Raw genomic sequence first — 26,105 nt, 5'->3', positions numbered from 1 at the left:
TTGCGCAGCTATGTTTTAATGGAGTCTAAACGGATTATCTTTAAACGCAATTCGGGCTTCCATGTAATAAAGTTTTACCTTACAATAAACAAACCTTACAATTAACAAACCTTACAGTAAACAAACCTTACAATAAACAAACCTTACAATAAACAAACCTTACAATAAACAAACCTTACAGTAAACAAACCTTACAGTTAACAAACCTTACAATAAACAAACCTTACAATAAACAAACCTTACAGTAAACAAACCTTACAGTAAACAAACCTTACAATACACAAACCTTACAGTAAACAAACCTTACAATAAACAAACCTTACAATAAACAAACCTTACAGTAAACAAACCTTACAATAAACAAACCTTACAGTAAACAAACCTTACAGTAAACAAACCTTACAGTAAACAAACCTTACAGTTAACAAACCTTACAGTTAACAAACCTTACAATAAACAAACCTTACAGTAAACAAACCTTACAATAAACAAACCTTACAGTAAACAAACCTTACAGTAAACAAACCTTACAATAAACAAACCTTACAGTAAACAAACCTTACAGTAAACAAACCTTACAGTTAACAAACCTTACAATAAACAAACCTTACAATAAACAAACATTACAGTAAACAAACCTTACAATAAACAAACCTTACAGTAAACAAACCTTAAAATACACAAACCTTACAGTAAACAAACCTTACAATACACAAACCTTACAGTAAACAAACCTTACAATAAACAAAGAAACCTTCTTGTTTGATGCTATTCAGTTCAATAAATTTTAGGTATGACTCATGATGGAATTAAAAAGAAGCTATTCGTACCTTTGTAAACATGTGATGTCCATATCTTCCAAATATTTACATGTCATACTATGATGAAAATTAATGAAAGAAACTAAATAATTGTCAGATTTATGTGTTCATCATTTTCTGTCATCAAATATGTTATGGCCATTTAACATATTGTTAAAATAGTAAATTTGTTTTATAGAAATGAAAACATACCTAAAACTTATATGGTAATTAAGGAGCTATTTAATATTATTAATTCATTATAAGTATCAGCAGTTTTATTTTTGCGTCATAAATCATAATGTGAACAATACAATATACATGTATGTTGATTAACAATACCACTATGTAAAGCAAACAAGCAAACTAAAACAACAGTGTAAAACGCATGAAAAATATGTAGAAGAAGGTGGTTAACAAAAGAAATTTTCATCAACAACAAAGGTGGATAAGAAATATATGCTTTGTATGTAACAAACAATTTCCAGTCTTTATCATCCTGCTTAATAAAGTCTGAATAGTGACTAGTTCCTTTTGATGCTGTGGTACCAAACTTCATGCAACAAAAATCAAATCAACACATTTCCCTTATGATCAAATAAAGCCGCTACAGTAAATACCCGACAAACATCATAAGGATCGGCGTCAGATACTGGTCTTCTTTCTTCGATGTAACCTTTACCTTCAGCTGCAACATGGGTTGGTATTCTGATACTTGATTGATGTTTGTCTCCTACTGTATACTTGAATTCGTGATATAACGGCATGTAAAACTCGCCATCCAAATACCATTTCATTTCCTCACCATTTGATATGTCGTAATGTTTAAACATAGCTTCTTGGGGATACTTTGATATATTATCTATTATGCTATATAAAGTCCTGAAAAAAGAGATATTGGAGTTGTTGTTGTGTTTCATACTGAAAAGTTATCTTTTACATTTCTAGAGTGTTAATTATCATTTGATTTGTTTATTTGTCACACCCAAAACAGAATACGCCAACTTCACACATCTCATAAGGCAACGTTTCAGCTTTACTGGTGGTGCTTTTCTGTTCATTATGTCAGGCACGACCGGGCATTTGAGTAGAAACACCGGCCTTCCGTTAGCTAGCTTGATAGCTTCCTTACATGAAAGAATCCAAACTCCCTGTCGGGATTCGAACCCGCAGCGGTATTCACTAAAAGTTATTAAATTACATGTTTCTAAGCTCAAATATGATTGATAATACAAACAGAAACTAAAACAAATATTTTCACAGCAAACTGTGCCCAAACAAAGTCAATTGCTGTCACTTTAAAATCGTAACTAATATTTCGAGATTTATTTATATAAATCAAAGATTTCAAAATATACTTACTGTAAACCACCTTCTTCTCGAGATTTCTTGGTACTAAAATTAAGATGAAACGTTTGTCGAGCATTTGTTCCTCGAGCGCAGTCGATGTTACGGAAGGATATTTTTAAATTGTGCATTTCTGCAAGACGTAGGAGAATATAGCGGGCAAATATCACATGGTCAGCAGCTTGAATACCTGGCGATGGTCCGACTTGAAACTCCCACTGAAAAGTAGAATTACTGCAAGTTAATCCATTTTTTAATATTGCAAAAAAATGTTTTATCATCCAAACCACTGCTGTTGATCGATACGCTCTTTCTTAACATTTGGACCATTTGAAAGTCTTATCAATCAATCATTTAGGAAAAACGATGTTCTAATCATTAAAATGAAACAAAAATCACTATCTGGAGCATTCTTTACTTACAAGATGATAATACAGATGATTTATCTTGGATAAGCCATAGTTTTATTCAGAATATTTGTACATGTGTAAGAAACAACATTACAATAATGATTTGTCTTGAACTATGTTCTTGTTTCGTATGTCTTGCAACTGATATTCAAGATTTTCCAGTGCACTTCCCAGACGTCATACGAAAAAACACGTGATCATTCCATGATAAATGGATTGAGAAGAATCTACCTTAACTACTAGGCCACCACATCTTCCAAATGAAAATAATCTACAACGAGGACATCTTGAAAAGACAGACTATAACGTAGCCAAAACATGCTGCGTGTTTTATTCATTTTCTTTCGGCAAAAGAGACCTTGCTTTTGACATTGGACACAATATTTGAGATATCAGCGTAGTCTAATTTTTGGTCCCACTATCGTTATTTCTCTTTAAATGGACTGAAAAAGGCACCAAAAACAAATTGCCATCCGTTCCTGTACCATCCTTAAGACGGATTTGATCAATTTAATTATAGTTTTATATACATTTGCCAAAATATGTCTTTGTATATATTGTTTAACAAAATCGGAAATATTTTGATACAGAATGTTAATTTAAAGCTATACTGCTTATGCTTTAATTTAAAACTAAACCTATCTTTAAAGGTGATACCCCTACCAGCAACTTTGACCTCAACATATAGTAAATGAAGTATAAACTATGTACAATGAATTAATTCAATTAATTGCAATCCCAACCAGGATCTTCATGTAAACTTGCTGTATACCATGACTGATTACAATACATTATTCCAAACTCTAGTTATCGCCCAGAAACCATGATGTGGACCGACTGACCGACAAGCTGACTCCTATATACCGCCCCACCCTTCCCCGCAGAGGTATAATAAGGATTTATTGACTTTATGGATATAATATCAGTTAACACATGAGCCGCGTCACGACAAAACCAACATAATGCGTTTGCGACCAGCATTGATCCAGACCAGCCTGACCAGATCAGATGCATCCATGCTGTTCGCTATCAGTTTCTCTACTTGTAATAGGGTTTGTAAGCGAACGGCATGGATCCTGATCAGACTGCGCGGATGCGCAGCAGGCTGGTCTTGATCCATGCTGGTCGCAAACGCACTATGTTGGTTTTGTCGTGACGCGGCTCAGTTATACCTGTGATGGATTCATTTCCCTAACACATCCGTACATATCTAAACCAGCATAAATACACGCTCGTAGGTGAAGGTCCACAAATTGCCGCTCAAAACCTACATGATCTCCAATCGTCAATTCACTGTTAATATCTACAATTACATGTAAACGTTCGAAAGGATATTTTTCCTATGTCATGAACAAAAATAAATGAATTTCAGATTAAGAATTATATTACTTAAGAAACAAAATCATCAAACACGTTTTTATAGAAAAAAGAATGTTGGCATTAATGGAAGAAAATACGCTGCTTAAGCTTTACAATATTATAATCTTAAAATTCAAACTTTAATGTGCTAATATTGAAAATATAAGGCATTTCATGCACATACCTATAGATGGCTGGAAATGTGCCCAATCTAAAGGGATATCATTTTTATGAGTAATGTAGAATTCTTGCTCAATACCAAACCAGGGTTCATGCTCCTTTACTTGATCTAATATCTCTTTACATTTCTTTCTTATATTGTACTCTGAAAAACAAGTGTGTGTTTTAAAGAAATAATTTATATATTGCAGAAGATATGATATGAAGGATAACTAATGTAACTTTTTCAAAGTTAGTCAGATGAATTTTAATTGCATTATCATTTATAAATATTGAGAACTATAGAAGACATTTATTTCTATGTGCTTCTAGGTTCATTCTTGTTTATTCTTTTACCTTAGTTGAAAGATAATGTCCGAAAAGCAACGTATTTATAACAGGAAATTAAATGCAGTTTTCAGGACAGTTTGTTAATCTGTAACCCTATATTTAAAGCTTAAATTATACATAGATAAACTGGGTCACTTAAAACAGAAATAACCACCGCCTAGTTTTGACCAAGTATGAATCAGATATGTAAGCAAATAACAAAGTTTAAACAATCAAAGCAGATTTCGATAATTTGACATTGATAGCCAATGTCAATCAAGATCAGGGTAATATCAGAATAATTCAAATTGTCTATTTTGTCAAATGTGGTTTTTTGTTAAAGTATTAATCAAGTCTGTAGTAAAAAAATAACAAAGTTATGATAATGAAAGCAAATTTCAATAACTTGACATTGAAGGTCAAGGTCATAACAAAATATTTCTAAATGTTAATTTGTCATAAGTGTTCTTTTCTCCAAGTATAATCAAATGCATAGATAAATAACTAAAAAATGGTCATTCGTAGCAAAATTCACTATTTTGACGACATCAACAACTGCTGCTGATGCTGCTTCTGTTACTATTAGTATGATTTGACCTTGAAGGTCAAGGTCATTCAATTACGTCTACATAAAACAATTCATTTATAAATTACAAAATTATAGGCTTTGTCACTTATAGCAAAAGTAAGCAAAAATCAAATATTTGACCATAAAGTTGGAGGTCATTCAGGTGTACTTGAAGGTCTTGTCTGTCCAAGGAGAGCTATGAAGACCATTTTTTTCTAGGAAAAAAGTCAAGCTAAAAATAAACTCAAAAATAAATTGAACATATCGTATTTTGTGCTTTTTTTTTGTCCGATTAAGGCAATACTTGAATGTTGGTAATTTAAGAATAATCAATTAAGTACATGTTCAGTGTTTTTAGAAAAAAAATGCATGTTTTATTTTTATTGCAATGTGATGCTCTATCGGTTCATTATGATATAGATTATATGTATCTTGAATTTCTCACCGACGTCTTTATTTCTTTTATCTGGATAAGCTGGCTCACAGAGAACTATCTTATGCTTGCCTAACCTAAATGGATCTCTACACATAGCAACAGGTACCAAAGCCAACTCAGGTGCCGGATGCTTTGCTTCGATTGTATCGAACTCGTGTATATGCCTCACCGGGCACTCTGTAAAACACTAATTATGTTTTGTATTTACATTTGCGAGTCATTTTCTCACACTGTGAGCATGAAACAGAATGAATACTCAAACGATATAAAAACAATACTGAATATATATATATATATATATATATATTATATATATATATATATATATATATATATATATATATATATATATATATATATATATATATATAAAAGAAAAGAAAATATACACTTGGTTACTTCAAAATTATGTATATATACATGCGCAAAATATTGGAACATTAGTTACATGCATACAAAGCATATATTTTTATCATCTTTGTTGTTGATGAAAAGATGTTTTGTTAACCACCGACTTCTACATATTTTTCATGCGTTTTACACTGATGTATTTTTTAAAACTTTTTACCATTATGTGACTTTGGTTCGGTATCCACCACATATGTTTTAGACAAAAAGCTCGAACGTGTGTACTTCACTATCATATACTCCAATATAACCTTCTTGCCATCATCCGGAATTTGCAACGGTTTAACAACAAATTCTTTTGTAGTCATCTGAAAGAAGTGCATTTCATTTAGGGATTGAAAAATATTACATATATACTAGACTAAAGCTAAAAAATAAATAAAATATTGATGCAACTTTTTTCATGATTTGACTTTGGTTTTGAAATCCGCTCAGATAAGTTATCCAAGGGGTCGCTGGTTAATGTCTCTGTCACGGCGAATAAGTTCGTGACAAGAGACCTCGCGTATATTATATGCAAAACACCGGATGTCATGTAAAGTTATGATAATTTTTTCTCTTTGTTTTATTTTTTTTTGATAAATAATCACTATACTTTTCTTGTTTGGAAGGCCACATTATTTTCTATTCAAACTTTGTACACTAATATGTTACATTTGAAATAAAGAATTTTAATATTACAATTATTATTTGTCTTTAACATGTATATTATAAGCATGTGTATATCTGTTGATTGTTTCAGTTGAATTTTATGCGTTTGTAAGAATTATATATACAGTATCCTAACAGTCATGGTGCATAGACACTTGTGAATAAGAGTAAGGCCCTGCTCCCCAACGCGATACGCCTATGTAAATGAGGCATCTGTTACAAAGATAAAACTGTTTTTGTTTTAAATTTCCGCATAAATCAAAAACAAATAAACTTTTTACCGTGAAGTCTCAGTAAAGTAAAGATTGCAGACTCCAAAATGTGAGCACAGATTCCTAAAACCAGTAAAACATGTTAAATAAAACATAACCGTGACTTTTTTCGGTGAAAATCAATAGAATATCGAATTTTCTACCAGGTGCAATTTATACAACACATTTTTATATCAAAATCAACATTTAATAAAAATCGAAAGTTTTTGCGTCCTGGTCAAGCATTACGAAAGGTGTTCCCAGCTACTCACTTTCGACTACTTGCGCATTGTATCGAAATCCTTATTTCTCGTGCAAGCACGTAATATAAAAGACCTTTTATGCGTACTAAATCTATTAATAAGATTCACAGTGTGTTGTTTTCCTATTCTATAATTATAATGGATTCTTTTTCTTCTTTTTTAATTCGTGTTTTCATGTTAAAAGATTTTTTAAATAGTGTTTACAGGGGCGTATCACGTTGCATAACCCCCAAGCGTCTGTGTCCTGGTGTTCACTCATTTAAATGAAGATGAATTTATTTTGTCCTGTTGCATCAACTGTATTTTAAAATCAATTTTAATTGAATAATTAAAATATCATTGTTCGAACAATATAACGTATGTAATCCTAACAATTTTACATACCGTTTCAAGTTGGGAGTAAATCTGATCCATTTTAAGCGTTATTCTTTAACAATTGACCACTATCACAGTGAAGCAAGTCAATGTCACGTTATAGTAAAGATACGAGGAAGATAATTTTATTATCTTTCATTCTATCATTCACAAATATTTACAGTCAAAATCTATTTACACGTGAGCCGACATTATCAAGGTGTAGTAAATTCTTGTAAACTGTCCCTCAAAGAAATTATAGATGATAAAACAAATTAAAACCAAAAGAAGCTTATGCAAAATATATATTTATTTCAGAATATGATCATCTGTGGGAATATGGACATCTGTAAAAACATCGCCATCTATGACAGAATATAGTCATCTATCAGAACATGGTCATCTGTGGGAATATGGTCATCTGGTAGAATATAATCATCTGTTAGAATATGATCATCTGTTAGAATATGATCATCTGTTAGAATATGATCATCTGTTAGAATATGATCATCTGTTAGAATATGATCATCTGTCAGAATATGATCATCTATTGGAATATGGTCATCTGTTGGAATATGATCATCTAGAAAAAGATGCACATTTTTACTAAACGCGATTAAATGTTGATTGTTTATAAAACAAAATCCCTATAGCAAAGCCATATCTGTACATATATCGATATACATATACTATACTCATATCTGTAAATTTTAAGCACACGCAGATTCTAGATTTCATACCATCAATTCAATTTCACATTTCTTATAGTTGTCATAATTTAATATAAAAATCATGACATAACCATAACTTCTATTCCATGATAATTCTTTCTGGAGGATCCAGAAAATTATGAAGTTATAGTACGAGTACATTCCCAAATTTGATTGATTGCATCACGCTGCTAACGTTTTAACCCAAAATGTCCAAGTAGGTAGGTCTATTTATTCTAAATGTTTTCTATGTGATGTATCAGTTTATGATCATATTAGTTTATTTGGTGAAATAAATTATGAAAAGTTTTGCAAAATAAGTGTCAAAGTTATATAACGTTTTTTTAGAGTAACAAAGATGCAATTCAGTTCCTATTTTTTAAATAAAAAAGGAGCATATGTTAGTGCTAGTAGCAGCCTAATAAGTCTAATAAAAATGTGCTAGTAGCAGCTAACTAAACAGAATCGGGTGGCATGTGCATGCATATCAGATGGGAATATAGAAACACATAGTGACGTATTAAAGTGAGTGATTTTGAGGCAAAATAAAGCTTGACACTAAGTATGTTAGTATTCATCCGTAGCTGTTCTACAGAAATTAGAAACATTCTCCTGTCGCTATCGCTCCCGTCCAAGTTTCTAATTTCTGTAGAACAGCACTGATGAACACTAACATACATAGTGACCGAATGTGGATACGTACCGATCATAATCAACATATAGTAACTTAATTTTATTTATGTCAGGATAATGTCTAAATAATTTCAGGTTTATATCTCATTACTGTACGAATGAATGGATTTGTATTTTATTAAATGTGTGCGAAGGTATGGTATCCACAGGGTACGAACCTTCCGTCTGAAGTGTATGAATAATAGCTGCACGTAAGACATTGCGCTAGACTTTTCTTAGTGTTTGACAGTAAGAAAAGTGTCATACCTCTCTTAAAGTGTAACTTAAAATTGTGGAACCTGTACCCACCATGCTAGATAATGACAGAAAACATGTGTGGAAAGTGTCAATCTGTTCCATTCAGTGGTTTTGGAGTTACCAAATTGCAAACACAATCTTAACCAAAGGTTGACGCCGACACCACCGCCATGATGAGTACAATAATTCTTCCTAGTCGAGCTAAAAGCTGATGACGAGAATTTATGTTACATGGCTGTTTTACCGCAGCAGCATGACTTCCGGATGTTGCTGTTGTCTGGTCTCCTCTCATGTCAACCGGATAGTACCGGATCAGTCTCCAAACATTGACCTTTTATATCTAAATCTGATTTTTATATCGGGCGTGAAAAGTCAAGCAACATGCGACCTAAACAATACGCTTTTTGCATTTCTTTGTCATTTTTGTTTCTTTGTCATTTATCAATCGCAGTGTACATAATGTTATAATTAGTATGTTCACTTAAAGTGCATATACTAGTACATCTTTCTACATCTTTATTACACTTGCCTGATAATAACTGTAAATTTTGCGACTGATTAGTACTTAACAAATGACCCACGTATCAATGACTCGAAATCATCTAATCATCTAGTCACGAAAATGTTACATCTTTTAACTTATTTTATGTGTGGTTGCTTTTCAGCTCGACTACACGAACTATATAGACCGACAGACAGACGGACATTTATGTTAATCAAATATTGCTTATAAGTCCATGATGACATGATAAAAGCATGGTTCAAGATAGAAAAAAAACATTGTGAAATACAAAACATTCTTTTCAGAAAATAACAATAAAGTGAAAATAACAAACTATTTCTTAAAATGTATAAAAAACCAGATACCGAGGGTATAATTGATTTTTATGTTTTGTTTATCTTAAACATAATTGTATTCATGTATATTATATCATTTAACGTATGTACATGTATTCTTAAGCCTAAGTGATGATATGGAGGAGAGATGTCGATGTTCTATTTATTTTGGTGTAACATTATATTGTATATAACAATCACATGACGCCTGATAATTTAGACCGACGTTACTTTTTACAGTTTCCGTATAACATGAAAAAGAAAAGTGCACATGTTATCATTCTGTTCCTTCTTCTATCCCTCCCAAGACGTGCACATCGCGGAGAAGACACACGACAGGTCACGGTCAAGTCGTCAAGGATAATTCTGTGACCTGGCGTGACTTACTCGGAAACGTGTTTTCAACTAGAGTCGTTTTTATCATTTGTTTGGGTCGTCAGACCAAACAAATAATGGTAGCGAAATTTCAGACTCTAATGCTGTTAATTGCAATTGCCGAAAGTAGTCCGTTTTTTTTGAAGCGGTTACTTCCCTTTATATGTAACACAAAGGCCGAAAAATTCAGGGGAGATCACTGCGTAATATGGTCACATGACAGGCGCATTAATTTTCAAGCAAAATGATTCCCGAATGGTCGAAGATTTCTAATAGCTTTTTTTTTCTTTATAGATATACATGCTTATAGTAAGGGCCATGACTATATTTACACAAGCGTTAAACAATAGTGAGCGTCGTTACAAACCCTAATTTAGAATGATATGCCTTTCTTCAAGCCGTCCACATATAAATTCACCGTGGCCGAGGGGTTTGCGCGCTCGCTTAGGAAGCGAGAGGTCTGGAGTTCAAATCCCACTTAAGGCAATTCATTTTTTTCCCAATCTGTTTAAGTCAAATAAACATTGGATTGAATATCAGTGTTTCAATTAGTCTTATAGCCAATCTACTACAATTAAAACGCTGGAAAGCACTGGTGGCACTATACAAAAACAAATTGTTTTATAATCTCACAACCTTCACCTTTCTGACATTCTGAGACCCAAACAAATTCAGCTCCTTCTGTGCTTTGATTAGACATGGTGGCGTCGACTCCTGACTGTCACCATCATCGAATGAAGAACATGTCAGAGTAAGATTCTGCTTGATGTGTGTACGATGACCAGACCAGAATGTCCCATATTGGTTCGCCAGTGTAAATAAATGCATAAACAATAAATGTATTGCCTTGGTTAGGTTGCGTTAAGTTAGTGATTTTTTAAGTTTGAAATGCGGGCGAAGTATCAAAACGAAAATATTTAAACGGGAACAGGGTCACAGGACCAATTGTGATAATTTGTAGTTTTTTACATTCCTTACATAAGTCAACATGATCATTCTAAACGTAATTAAAACAGATTATTTAGAAAAGCCATAGCTAGTTTTACATTTCTAATGAATAAACATTCATTTTTACAAGTCCGTAAAACGCGATATTGCCTATCTTGTAAAGTGGTTTTAACAGTTTTGGCATTGTGATGTCATTTCTAAGACATCTTCAAGTGATTCTGATGATTCCCAAACACAAACAGATGCTCTTAAACGCTCCCCATTTTGTTTAAAATTATACGATCAACATTCAATGTTGAATTTCAACGTTGAAAACGACTTACATTCATTTTCTTCAAATGATGTTAAATGAACTGACATCCAAATTTCTCATTTAAAACTCACTACAGTTTTGTATATATACTTCAAACCTCAAATATATGTTCCTGATTATTACCCATATCATATGTGATAAATATAATAACTCTTTTGCCAATTTTTCTAGAATTATCTCTCCCCATTAGACAAATATTGTTATTTTTCACTTTAATCTCCTCCTTTCTTGAGACACTTTCACCAAAATTCAGCAATAATATTTCCAGATTTTTTTCCTTAAGATTTTAAGTCATATCGACACTGGTCATACAAAAACTTCCGCTTTTACTGGTAGTAAAATATCTCAGATAACCATACGCACATTGGCCCATATGTTATATGCTACTGTACCTTCTTGTTGCTATGTAAAGATTTAAAACATTTATTTTCATTCAGACTTATTATTTATTATTGTATTTCACATTACAACACACATTTTCTTGATAGCATGTGTTTCATTTTCATTGGTTGTACTGTTACGCCGCATATAACTTCTCAGAGAGCTTTATCCGTTGAAACATTCTACAACTGCAACGAATATATGTCCCAACTATATACTGGTATAATAGTGTCAATGACATAGTGAAATCATCATCATAAATACATCATTATCATCATCATCATCATCATTATCATCATCATCATCATCATCATCATCAGTAAATGATCATCAGCAGTACATCAATCATCAGTACTTCATCATTATCAGTCTTTACGTCAGTACATCATCATCATGGAGACGTCATTATCATCATAAGATCATCATCGTCATTAACTTCATCATCATCACCACCATAAGGATACCTCACTTATCATCATCATCATCATCATCGACATCATTACATCAGCACTATCAACATTATATGAAACCGAGTGAGATAAAGAGTTCCACGTTCTTTACGTCTAAAACACGATTTAGCGAACATCGCACTTCTTATAATTTAGCGATGGTTTTTGATGATAGATGGCTGCATACTAATAATGATTATAATGATATAAGTGATGAAGAAGTTGATAAATAAGAGCTTGATGATGATAGATATGTGAACTATGTGTTTTTATGATGGCAATACAGTCGATGATTACTATAATTTGAATGCCGATGATTGGTGTGATGATCAATTTGATGATGATTTTGACAATGATTAACGTGATGATGATGATGAAGATTGTGTTAATTTCATTTTTATGCGATGATAATGATTATAAAGGCAATATGCCCCGACAGCTTTCTTCGTTCATACTAAACCAATATAGATGGGTCAAGCATTAAAATTAAAGTTAGTAGAGCTCGATGGCTATCTGACAGCTCTTGTTTATCGTATATTCATCTTAAATTATTTGCTTAAACTGATAATATTTCACTTTAAACTAAACCATCACAACACCACAGTACTTAATTGATAATTATAATGATATGTTTATAAATGTACTATGACACTAACGGTTACCAGAGATTTCAAAATGATTTGGTCATTTTGTAGGATTCTTTTGTTATTGTTTTGTCAGGAATTGTATTGTCAAAAAGACTCACACATTTACAGAAATCCACTAACTGCTTGTAACCATTACTAACCGCTGATCAGCGGATGTCACAAGTACAGTAAAACAAGACCATGTCTGTTAAGTTATCGAACACATACATATTCTAAACGAACACATACATAATTATACTAAACGAACACATACATATACTAAACGAACACATACATATACTAAACCCTATGCACGTGACTTTTGTAGCTATTATATATGATAGATTGGTGCGTAGATGCGGATTTCGTCATGTTGAAATTATGATTATTATTCAGCAGAAAATGTGAGCTTAATTTAATTATATCTAAATCGGTGATAAAGAAAATTGCAGTACAAAGTTATAGGCATAGTAACTCGGAAGACCTTGCTAACAAGTAGGATTCGGATAGATTCTCGTGGTTCAGTTTTTTCGCAAGTGACCGACTAAGTACTAATCCAACATGATTTCTGAAATAAATAAGCGGTGAGAGATTTTTTTGTTGTCAGACTCAATGTCGCCCGAGATCGAACCAGTGACCTCTGCATTAAAAGGCCGATGCTCTAACTATTGAGCCTTAAGGGCGGGCTAGATCTTTATGACTCATATGTTTACAGCATTAAAACACTACAGTTATATTTTTTGAAACCCGTCAGTTTGGAAAGCTAATGAAACTGACCGCGTGACTTGTCGTCGTGACACAAATCATGTGATATGGTGTCGTGATATTCACGTGATGTTGGACGAGGTGGGGGGGGGGGGGGCTTTTCAAACTGAAAAACTGAAACATTGTCTGGGTTTGATAAGAAGTCATATGATACAGCTTGAAACAATTTACTATATTTACTATAAGATCAAACACTTTAAAGCAGCATGCCCCTAGATTCATGTTATTTTTTTGTATTTCTCGTACATTCTTTTAAAATGTATCTTAAGGTAAAATATTTTGAAGTGAACAAAGAAAGTTATTTAAGCATTGTAAACGGCACTTAAAATCTACGATGATTACCAAAAGTAGACCAGAATATGCAAAATATACCCTTTACTGCGTTAGTCACTCAGTATAAAATATGCTGATAAATACTGTAAAATCATTTATTCGATCCAGACAGAGCCCCGGCAGAGCCCAGGACGATCCAGACAGAGCCCCAGTAGAACCCCGTTGGATTGAAAACGCGCGAAAATGATTACATTGATACATAATTTTTATTTAATATAATTGGATTGAAAACGCGCGAAAATGATTACATTGATACATAATTTTTATTTAATATAATATCTATTGTTCAAGAATAGTAATTCATGATGATTTTCTGAAAAATCCTTATGCAAGACTGGATAGAAGGGAAATGGGAAGGGTTTTAATACAAACAAGTGCAATCATCGCAAATTGTCGTGATTCTTTTGAAATGAACCGTGCTTTGCCGAGGCTCTAACGGGATCAACCTTAGCTCCATCGTCATCCTCCGGAGCTCTGCCGGCATCTTCCGGGGCTCTGCCGGCATTCACCGGGGCTCTGCCAGCATTCGCCAGGCCTCTACCGTAGCTCTACCGACTATATCATATCCCGGATCATCCCCGCTTTGTGCAGGCAGAGCTACGGTGCTTCCCCGGTTTACCTGGTCGTTCCCGGCAGAGCTAAGGATGAAGCCGGCAAAGCTATACTTCCCGGATCATCCCGACCACCCCGGTGATATTAATCCAGGACATTGCCGGCAGAGTTACGGATGTACCCCGGTCGTTCATGGATCACCCGGACGTCTTCCGGGGCTCTGCCGGGATGTAAGTGAGACTGTAGCTTAACTGACATAAATGTTTTTGGGTATTTCCAAGTGGAGAATTGCTGTTTCTTCAAACATCTCTGGAAAACAAAGCGAAAACATTGCATTAGGTCCCATGAGAGAATACAAACGTTATTTATGTCAATTCTAGCACATCTAAATGGTGGAATTTAATGTTACTATCAGAGGAACTAATTAGTGTTAACTAAACTATCGTCCTCATAACGAACTTTCCAGAAACCATGAGTTTCTATTTTAATATTATTCATCTTTCTCATATGTCATGATTGCATTAAAAAAAACAAAAATCTGGAAACAACACTTGAACTAGTTATTGCAAGTAATCATGCCATTAAAAATTTTGATGAAATATCTGTCGAATCACGTGGGCGCAATTTTGCACATTTTGTACACTTAATACTACCTGAAGTACCCCCTGAATTCAGCAAATCTCTGTCTTATGCGCGACCTTGTTTTAGTCTAACTAACATATTTCCCTATATAAATGGACTGAATTTATGAATCCTTTTCATATGTGACAAGCAAGTTGAAGCAGTCCCTAATGGTCTGTTTCTCACGCACTGCATAGCACAATGCAGATACAAACTTTCTTTACGAAAAGGGCTACAAAGTATACTAGCATGCTCCATTAGCGTGTTTATCTGAAAATAACGCCTGGCAATTACCAATAATTCGGAGATTAAATGCAATGGAGAGAGAATGGGCACACAGTGTATTATTATTACACTTTTTTACAGTAAATGCACTTAGCACTATCGAGTATCGCAAATGGGCTTCTTTAAAACAGCTATGGTGAGCACCTCAGTAGCATTCTATGGTTTTATAGTGAATCTATGAGATTTTTAGAGTCTGCTTTGTCGCCGCACTAAATTGACATCTTTCTAGTATTGTCGGGAAAAGAAACAGTTTATCGATTCATACAGAATTTCTGCATTTACAAAAACTTTAGCCATTTATTTTTATCAATTTCAGACTGCTGAATCAGGAATTGACGTTTGGTGATTGTGATATGACGTCACTTTATATGTGTCATAGATGCTGTTTTAGATTTATGCCGGATTGTAGACCATCATGCCTACATACAACTACACGTCCAATCAGCTGAATATTACATTACTGTCAGCCAACATTTCAACAAAAGTTGATAACGAAACTATTCAATCTTCTTCATCTGGAACAATTATCTGCAGCAATGCAACCGAAGCCACGGCGGAAAACTATAGAACGTCTAATGACGCACTTCTATATATAGTAACGGTGTTGTTATTTTATTCGCTAAGTATGGTGATACTAATGATTAAATACATTAGAAGGGAAAGGGAGGAAGCGGAAATAGCGCATTATTACTCGGAATATGTGTCCCGCGAAAAATTCAAAACACCAAAATTTGAGTTACAAAACTACATGAAATTATTAAAGTATAAACAGGAATATTTATCAGAAAGAAGTAGAGCCATAGGCGACATTGGAAATGTTGAATGTGTAAATGTGCCTTTAGTAACAGATGTTGGTCAGACAGACGAACACAAAGTGGCAAAACAAACATCTCGTCATGAAAATGATGATGTCTCTATTTAGTGCGTGCGTGTGTGTGCGTGCGTGCGTGCGTGCGAGTGTGTGCTTTCAAGTGCTCTGAACTTATTTGAAATGATTATTTATGTTGTTTCATTGGTTATACAGACATCTGCTACCGCGATTTTTTAATGAAATAAGAACATGAATTTATTCATTTTACGATTTCATGTTTCATAATTTTACTTTATTTTTGTCTTTACTTTAACAGAAGAAAATAAGACCTCCTTAAACACGGGTTATACCATTTAAGCGTATAGTGGCCATAACAATAATGTGCATAAATACATGTATGTAATTTTAGTGGCATTATTGAAAATATACGACAGTAACACGATTTCCACAACGATAAATAAGCTCATGAAACAATTACTGGACATGTGTAAAGCGTCCAAATCCAAATAAAATTATCTGATAAATGTATATATTATTTTATAGCAAATTTTACCCAGATCGGAAATGAAACTTTTGATTAAATTATAAGAAAATGTTTACGCATTAAATAAATGCACGTGTACTGTATACATAATCCTTTGATATACACTGTACATAGACAGGAACTTTGTTCCCTTCAATGTTCATGAATAATAGAACATTTGTGCAAGCATACATAACAAATATACAGATAAATCAGCAAGTAATTGCCACTAAAATGTAATACATTAAATATATGTTCATGTAGTAATACACAACGGTGACTTTGTACATGTCACGAGGTTCAAAATTAATACATTCAAGTTTTTCACCGCCAATCAATTCAGAATATAACAATCTAACATCGGTTGCTGTAAAAGAGGTCAAGGATAACGGTTTACGGCAGTTTACGAGTTTCTGTCACCCTGTGAAAAATAGTCGGTGTTTGATTGTTTTCCTTGCATATTATATATATAGAAATCATATTCCGTAAAGAAATAACGAATATTTGAGTATAAATATATACAGCTTCATTCGCATATACTATCATAACAGGCACGTGGAAATGATGCCATTTAAAGCGTGCGACTTTCATTAATTTATTAATTCATACACACACACAGTTAAGAGATGGGCATGCGTCTCTAATATCGGGTAATATATAAAATCTAACATCTCTTGAACTTTCTGATGTAACACAAAATAAAGTTATCAACCTACCCTATTGACCAACTAACTACAGCAAATTAGATATTGATAAGTATATAACTTCAAGTATGACAATACAAGATAATTGATATATTTAATATAAAATACTAACCTATATTATTAGCTAATGATAAATGTCGACAGTATTAAGTAAACGTAAATGATTCATTTAATTTCAGACCAGATTGTGTATACAAACACTGTAGTTTATCGCTTCTTTTTTGTCCTAAATGTGAGGCAACCATTATAGATCTAGATTATAACCACAGCAAGTGATTAAAGGCATGTTCAAACGCAAACGTCTACAATTTAATATACATGTATAGTTTTCTCTTAAGGGTGGAAGCCCGCATAGCTCAATCTGTTAGAGCGCAAGACTTGTAATCTCGACATTGTGAGCTCGATCCCAAGGCTTGCCAACTAAAAATGTCGGATGAGAATAGAGGTCCCATGTATGAGTGCTTAAACACGACCATGAGAAGCTTCTGGAATTGGGATATCTTTTTCCCATATGACCAAGTCAAGCCGCTAAAGAAAATAGTTGAGGATTTGCCTTATACAATTGCTTATTTCGTGATCATTTATAACTTTGATATAAATTTATATAATATATAATTATACATGTTCGTTGCAGACGACATCTAATCTCACAGGGAATATGCATGTGGTGATATATTTTTGATATGTAAGAGAGATAACTCGTACAAGTATTATAAACGACGAAAAGATTTTCCGACGCGGCTCACAGCAAAAAACAATGCCTCAACATAATATTCCGTATGTATTACGGGCACACCCGATGTTGCGGAAGGACAAATTAATAGTTTTGTCTGCAAGTTAGATCACAAGAATTTATCAGCAGGCATACAATGATCATTAGCTTGAATTTCTACAAATTTGCCTACTTGATACATAAATTTAAACACAAGTAATTTCATTTAATTTATTTATGTAGTTAAAATCAAGAGCAAAAAAATGATTTAGATTGTAAAGTCTTTGGACAACGTTTCAGTCAAGACATTTCTAAAAAGAGTTACGAAAAGAAAAACAATTAAAAGACACACAATATAATGAACATATGAACTAATTACCACAAGAAAGTACTATATATTTTTTTAAAGAAAATACAACAACAAGAAAAATGTCCGGTTAGTTTAGTTTAAAGGTCACTTTCGTTGTGGTTAATTCTAGTGCTTCGGGTCATGATTATCTCATTCAGTCTATAGTCTTCCGTTACTTAAAGTCTTCCGTTACTTCAAGTAATCATTGAGTCTATAGATTTCCGTTACTTCAAAAAATCATTCAGTCTATAGTCTTCGGCTATAAATGGACAACGCCATGTTTGTTCCCGAAATCGTGAAAATTTTGAAAGCTCGCTTGTGAAGGTTACGAGGTGACCTCCTATTGCTGCACGTCAGATCATAATGTGTAGAGTTGATTAAGAGCTGATTGTAATCAGCCTTTCTTAGCACACAGTGTTGAACTGGTGTGGCTGCTTTAATTAAATCTTTTTGTGACGAAATACCTATGTTGATGTGGAACACGCCCACATGTAATTGAGGCCGGTCGCCTATCCACGGTCGCTCTAATTTGGACTAAGATTATTCCCTCTTCGGGGGTTTTCGTTTTGGTTTTAACATAACTAAACTTGAAAATGCTTGTAAACCTCTAAGACTCTGTCTTTAGATACCATTTGTATAGATAGACTAGCAATCTGATAAGCTTATAATATCGTGCATACGTGAATGTTTTTACTCATTGTTTTATCATTTATTTTCAATCAGTTTTCGCGTTCGTTTGAAAGAAAATAAATATTTTTAAAGGAACTCCATTGAGATTCAAAAGCATAGAACATAAAGTTTTAATTTCTTACATACATCAGCTGGCAGGTGGAAGACGAAAATTAAAACTTTTAATGCCAACGGCTTTAAAGCTGCATGCCTCCAGATGAGTAAAAATATTTCAATAACATCAAACTTGAGAAATATGTACTAAGATGTAAGGCAAAGTAAAATGATTAAAGATCAAAGTTATATTTTACATGTTATGTGCGGTTAATGACTGATTTTTCAGTATTTACAACTATATTTCTACTGCGTTACTAATGCAGTAAGGGCATTAATGCATATTTTGACCACTTTTTGGTAATTTACTTGGGTTGTAAGTGTCATTGATAATGTGTGAATTGCTTCCTTTTGGTTACTTCACAATATTATACTGTTAAATTACATATTCAAAAAATTCATGAAAATAAGCATGAATCTGGAGGCGTGCTGCTTTAAGAACTTCCCTTTATAGAGTCTTGCAATTTGTCCGTCAGATGTTATTAAAAGCGGAAAGCATTTTAGTGGGTATGCCTTAAAAGTTTTAATGAAACGACTGATGATTGGCGAAAAGTTACTTGCTTCTTCCATTCAGCTTTGAGTTAAGGTATTTTTTACATTTAAAATAATCGAGGTTAAACATTATAGTCATTTACAGATGATAGCCGACAAGAGCTAACTAGAGTACGTTACCTCGTGATACTATGTCAAAGATCAAACAATTTCAAAGCATATAATGTATCCGATGAATTAGACAGTCCATTGCCTATGTATGATTTAAAATTGCAGCTTGAAATAGCATATGACATTGCATATTTCAGAACTCATTGCAGTACCAAACTATGATTTTCACATTAGACTCAGCGAAGAAAATTAAATTACAGAGAGAAATAACATTTAACACATGATAACATAATTATATTTTATGTTAAACTGGGACTCTCTTAGCATTTGTTGACATTGTAAAAATATAACTTTGGTCTAAAGAGACAATCTGTTGTGGTTATTTGCACAGCTATGTTTTAATGGAGTCTAAACGGATTATCTTTCCTGCTTATGACCAAACGCACTTCGGGCTTCCATGTAATAAAGTTTTACCTTACAATAAACAAACCTTACAATAAACAAAGAAACCTTCTAGTTTGATGCTATTCAGTTCAATAAATGTTAGGCATGTCTCGTGGTGGAAATAAAAAGAAGCTATCGGTACCTTTGTAAACATGTGACGTCCATATCTTCCAAATATTTACATGTAATACTATGACGAAAATTAATGAAAGTAACTAAACAATTGCCAGGTCTATGTGTTCATCATTTTCTGTCATCAAATAAGTTATGGCCATTTGACATACTGTTAAAATAGTAAATTTGTTTTATATAAATTAATACATATCTAAAACTTATATGCTAATTAAGGAGCTATTTAATATTAATTCATTATAAGTATCAGCAGTTTTATTTTTGCACCATAAACCATAATATGTACAATACAATATATCGTATGTTGATTAACAAAGCAAACAATCAAACTAAAACAACAGTGTAAAACGCATGAAAAATATGTAGAAGTCTGTGATTAACAATATCAACAACAAAGATGGATAAAAAATATATGCTTTGTATACATGTAACAAACAATTTCCTGCTAAATAAAGTCTGAATAGTGACTAGTTCCTTTTGAAGCTGTGGTACCAAACTTCATGCAACAAAAAATCAAATCAACACATTTCCCTTATGATCAAATAAAGCCGCTACAGTAAATACCCGACAAACATCATAAGGATCGGCGTCAGATACTGGTCTTCTCTCTTCGATGTAACCTTTACCTTCAGCTGCAACATGGGTTGGTATTCTGATGCTTGATTGATGTTTGTCTCCTACTGTATACTTGAATTCGTGATATAATGGCATGTAAAAATCACCATCCAAATACCATTTCATTTCCTCACCATTTGATATGTCGTAATGTTTAAACATAGCTTCTTGGGGATACTTTGATATATTATCTATTATGCTATATAAAGTCCTGAAAAAAATCAGAGATATTGGAGTTGTTGTTGTGTTCGTACTGAAAAGTTATCTTTTACATTTCTTGAGTGTTAATTATCATTTGATTTGTTTATTTGTCACACCGAAACAGAATAGGTCATAAAGCAACGTTTCAGCTTTACTGGTGGTGCCTTTCCGTTCATTATTTCAGGCACGACCGGGCACTTGAGTAGAACCCCCGACCTTCCGTAAGTTAGCTTGATAGCTTCCTCACATGAGAGAATCCAAACTCCCTGTCTGGATTCGAACCCACAGCGGTATTTACTAAATTTTATTAAATAATCTTAAATATGATTGATAAAACAAACAGAAACTAAGACAAATTTTTTCACAGAAAACTGTCCAAACAAAGTCAATTGCCGTCACTTTTAAAATCATTGTATATAAATATTTCGAGATTTTTCATGGATATCAAAGATTTCATCATATACTTACTGTAAACCACCTTCTTCTCGAGATTTCCTGGTACTAAAATTTAAAGGGATGAAACTTTTGGCCCGGGGGCATTTTTTCCCCTCCGAGCGGGGGTCGATTTTTTGGGAATGTTTATTTTTACATTGTCTTTTTCGGGCAAAAACGTAGGGAATTTTAGGGGGGCAAATATAAACATGGTCAGCGGGCTTTGAATACCTGGCAAATGGACCGATTTGGGGAAACCCTCCCCCCTAAAAGTAGAACTGAAAGGGTTGGGGGTCCAATTTTTAAATTTTTCCCAAAAAACATTTTTTATCACCCAAATAACTACTAAAAAAGGACTACTTTTTGTTCGGGGCGTTTCTTTCAAAACATTCTTTGGCCCCTTTAAATGGGTAAAAATTTGAAATGTTTTAATAAATTTTCCAGGGGACCCAATTTTTTAACCCCCAAAACGGTTCTTATTAAAATTTGGGGATGAAAGAAAAATCAACATCTCCTGCATTCTAAACTTATAAGATGATAAGACCCATGATTTGTCTTAGATTAGACATATTTTTATACCATTTATAAGAAACAACATTAAAATTTAATGTTTTTCCCCTTTAACTGTATACACGAAATATTTTTGGGAATTTATAATTTTTTAAAGGGGGGGTTTAAAACAGGGGGGTTTCGGGTGATGGTAGAGAGTTGATTTATTGTTTAATATTTTCTTGCAACTGATATTCAAGACCTTCGACAAGACTTTCCAGTGCGCTTCCCAAACGTCATACGAGGAAACGTGATCGATCTTGACCCGATCAGAGAGTTGATTCAAGTGACAGTTCATTGAATAAAACAAGTTTGTATCATAGTTAAGGGACCTTTCTGTTGAAAATGAGACAGAGTTAAATCGCATAAATTAAAAATGCACAGTGCGTTAACTGGAGTGCAGGTATTAGTTACCCGCACTCCAAAGCATGCCCATTGATTGGTTCATTTTGTTCGGGGTTAACATATTGTGACGACAGAGAAAGGGATAGCGAGGAAAATATCATAATCAGATGCTCGTTCAATGGTTACTTTTTTTGGTGGGGTTTCATATTTGTGGTTTTTTTATGTTTGACTATGATATAAAAGAGAAAGAACATTCAAAACACTCAGCAATCTGATATATTCGGGGGGGGGCTTAGCCCGCTCGTACAATCAGATAGCCTCGTGTTCGATGCGCTTCTATTACTTTTATCGGGCCAAGAAACCATGATGTCGACCGGGAACTGACCCGACAGGGTTGACTTCCTATATACCGCCCAGCATGATAAAGGATTTATTGGGCACTATATGGATATAATATTTCAGATTGACACATTGAGCCGTTTTGTCATGACAAAACCAACGTAATGCTTTTGCGAAGAACATAGATCCCAACCAGCCTGCGCATTTCCGCGCAGTCTGGTCAGGGATCCATCTGTCCGCTATCAGTTTCTCTACTTGTATTAGGGTTTGTAAGCGAACAGCATGGATTCTGATCAGACTGCGCAGGCTGGTATGGATCCGTGCTGGTCACAAACGCATTGGGTTGGTTTTGTCGTGACGCTGCTCACATGTACAATGTCTTGCTATATTTATACCTGTGATGGATTCATTTCTCTAACACATCCGTACATATCTAAACCAGCATAAATACACGCTCGTAGGTGAAGGTCGACAAATTGGCGCTCAAAACCTACATGATCTCCAATTGTCAATTCACTGTTAATATCTACAATTACATATAAATATTCGAAAGGATTGTTATTCCTATGTCATGAACAAAACTAAATAAATTTCAGATAAATAATTATATAACTTAAGAAACAAAATCATCAAACACGTTTTTATAGAAAAAAGAATGTTGACATTAAGGGAAGAAAATACGCTGCTTAAGCTTTACACTATAATAATCTTGAAATTCAAACTTTAATGTGCTATCATTGAAGATATAAGGCATTTTATGCACATACCTATAGATGGCTGGAAATGTGCCCAATCTAAGGGAATATCATTTTCATGAGTAATGTAGAATTCTTGCTCAATACCAAACCAGGGCTCATGTTCCTTTACTTGATCTAATATTTCTTTACATTTCTTTCTTATATTATACTCTGAAAAAAAAAGTTGTGTCTAAAATAAAAAAAATTACATATTACAGAAGATATGTTATGGAGGATGACTAATGTGACTTTTTCCAAGTAAGTCAGATGAATTTAAATAGCATTATCATTTATAAATATTGAGAAATATATAGGACATTTATTTCTATGTGCTCCTGGGTTCATTCTTGTTATTCTTTTACCTTAGTTGAAAGATCAACGTATTTATAACAAGAAATTAAATACCGTTTTCAGGACTGCTTGTGAATTTGTAACCCTATATTTAAAGTTTAAAACATAAATTTGAATTTTTTACATAGATAAACTATGTCACTTAAAACAAAAAGAAAATTCAACATGAACGACCGCCTAGTGTTTGACCAAGTATTTTGAATTTCTCACCGACGTCTTTATTTCTTTTATCTGGATAAGCTGGCTCACAGAGAACTATCTTATGCTTGCCTAGCCTAAATGGATCTCTACACATAGCAACAGGTACCAAAGCCAACTCAGGTGCCGGATGTTTTGCCTCGATTGTATCGAACTCGTGTATATACCGAACCGGGCACTCTGTAAAACACACACTATGTTTTGTATTTGGAAGTCATTTTCTCATATTGTGAGCATGAAACAGAATGAATACCCAAAACGATATCAAAGAAATAATGAGTATCTGTTGCGTTTATCTCATCCATGGATCAACGAAAGAGTTCGAAACTGCACGGATCTGACTTAACGTCATATGGACTTCGATTGAATGATGTTCCATTCAAAATATACCTGATTAACGCAAAAGCTACTGCTGTAAAATAACTACAGAATTCGCTCCATGTTCGATTTATATAGGTAATGTGAATCTCTGTTCAAACAAATAATTTATAATATACATGTGATAAAACGTTCTTCATTTCTTTACTTTATTCAAATATCCATGCAAAAACACATTTACAAAAGGCACAATTCTGCAACTGTTATATTTCACCCCTCAGTATGTTCACACTTCACCAAAGTTCTGATAATAATAAATTTATTAAAATTCCGATACCAAATATTATTATAGTTTGTCTGTAAGGATATAGCTTCCTATACAATTGAAATAAATATATTCTATATAAACTAAAATATGTAATCGGTATAAAATGTATAGTATGTCAATATTGCTGCATATATTAAGAAATTGAATTAGAGAAATGTACACACTGATTCTTTTAACTTTTTACCATTATGTGACTTTGGTTCGGTATCCACCACATATGTTTTAGACAAAAAACTCGAACGAGTATACTTCACTATTATATACTCCAATATAACCTTCGTGCCATCATCCGGAATTTGTAACGGTTTAACAACAAATTCTTTTGTAGTCATCTGAAAGAAGTGCATTTCATTTAGGGATTGAAAAACATTATATATATACTAGACTAAAGATAAAAAATAAAATACTGATGCAACTTTCTTCATGATTTGACTTTGGTTAAGGGTCGCTGGTTAGTGACAAGATTTTGTTTGTTTGTTTGTTTCATTTTACGCCTTTTTCAACAGTATTTCAGTCATATAGGCGGGTAGTTTCCTAACCATCGTTCCTGGAGAGTTACACCAGTACTAAACTACCTTCCTCCGCGCTAAACTACCAAAGCATCTCCCGGGTATCGAACCCACGCCAGAGAGGTAACTGGATTAGAAGTCATCGACTCTAACCCCTCCACCACGGAGGCGGTTAGTGACAATAGATCTCGCGTATATGATATGCAAAACACCGGATGTCATGTAAAGTTATGATAAGTTTTTTTTCTCTTTGTTTTTATTGTTATTTTTTTTTTTATAAATAACCACTATACTTTTCTTGTATGGAAAGCCACATGAGTTTCCATCAAACTTTTTACACTTATATGTTACATTTGTTGCACCTTCTGGAAATAAAGTTTATATAAATTTTAATATTATATTTTTTTTCCTTTAACATATGAGTCGCGTCACGACAAAACCAACATAATGGGTTTGCGACCATCATGGATCCCGACCAGCCTGCGCATCCGCGCAGTCTGATCCGGAACCATGCTGTTCGCTATCAGTTTCTCTACATGTAATAAGGTTTGTAAGAAATGCAGTCCTGGTGCATAGACTCTTGGGAATAAGAGTACGACCCTTTTCCCAAAACATGATACGCCCCTGTAAACACTATCAAAAATCTATAAATGAGAGATAA

General features: G+C 33.5%; 1 protein-coding gene and 1 long non-coding RNA gene across 3 annotated transcripts; both read right to left on the bottom strand.

The window, feature by feature from the left end:
- Positions 1-1,260: 1,260 nt before the first annotated feature.
- LOC132749784 (glutamine synthetase-like) lies at positions 1,261-25,610 on the bottom strand. 2 transcript variants are annotated; one of them, XM_060739680.1, is made up of 7 exons: positions 7,367-7,447; positions 5,978-6,125; positions 5,419-5,586; positions 4,101-4,241; positions 3,730-3,860; positions 2,163-2,365; positions 1,261-1,682 (listed from the first exon to the last, which is right to left on the bottom strand). In XM_060739680.1, exons 1-7 carry the CDS (start codon positions 7,394-7,396, stop codon positions 1,370-1,372), a joined length of 1,134 nt encoding a protein of 377 aa, XP_060595663.1. In that variant the 5' UTR covers positions 7,397-7,447; the 3' UTR covers positions 1,261-1,369. The 2 variants fall into 2 exon arrangements, with proteins under 2 accessions (XP_060595663.1, XP_060595664.1); XM_060739681.1 differs by lacking the exons at positions 3,730-3,860; positions 4,101-4,241; positions 5,419-5,586; positions 5,978-6,125; positions 7,367-7,447 and adding exons at positions 23,399-23,529; positions 23,771-23,911; positions 24,302-24,469; positions 25,120-25,610.
- Positions 20,760-21,847, bottom strand: LOC132749782 (uncharacterized). The gene is made up of 2 exons (XR_009628465.1): positions 21,807-21,847; positions 20,760-21,348 (listed from the first exon to the last, which is right to left on the bottom strand). It is a non-coding gene; the product is annotated as an uncharacterized LOC132749782 (long non-coding RNA).
- Positions 25,611-26,105: the final 495 nt, after the last annotated feature.

This window comes from Ruditapes philippinarum, unplaced genomic scaffold, assembly GCF_026571515.1.
Source record: "Ruditapes philippinarum isolate M1 unplaced genomic scaffold, ASM2657151v2 ctg5697_1_1_1_1, whole genome shotgun sequence".
NCBI classification, from domain to species: Eukaryota; Metazoa; Mollusca; class Bivalvia; order Venerida; family Veneridae; genus Ruditapes; species Ruditapes philippinarum.
The sequence above is the reverse complement of the archived record's forward strand: the minus strand, read 5'-3'. Positions and strand labels throughout refer to the sequence as shown.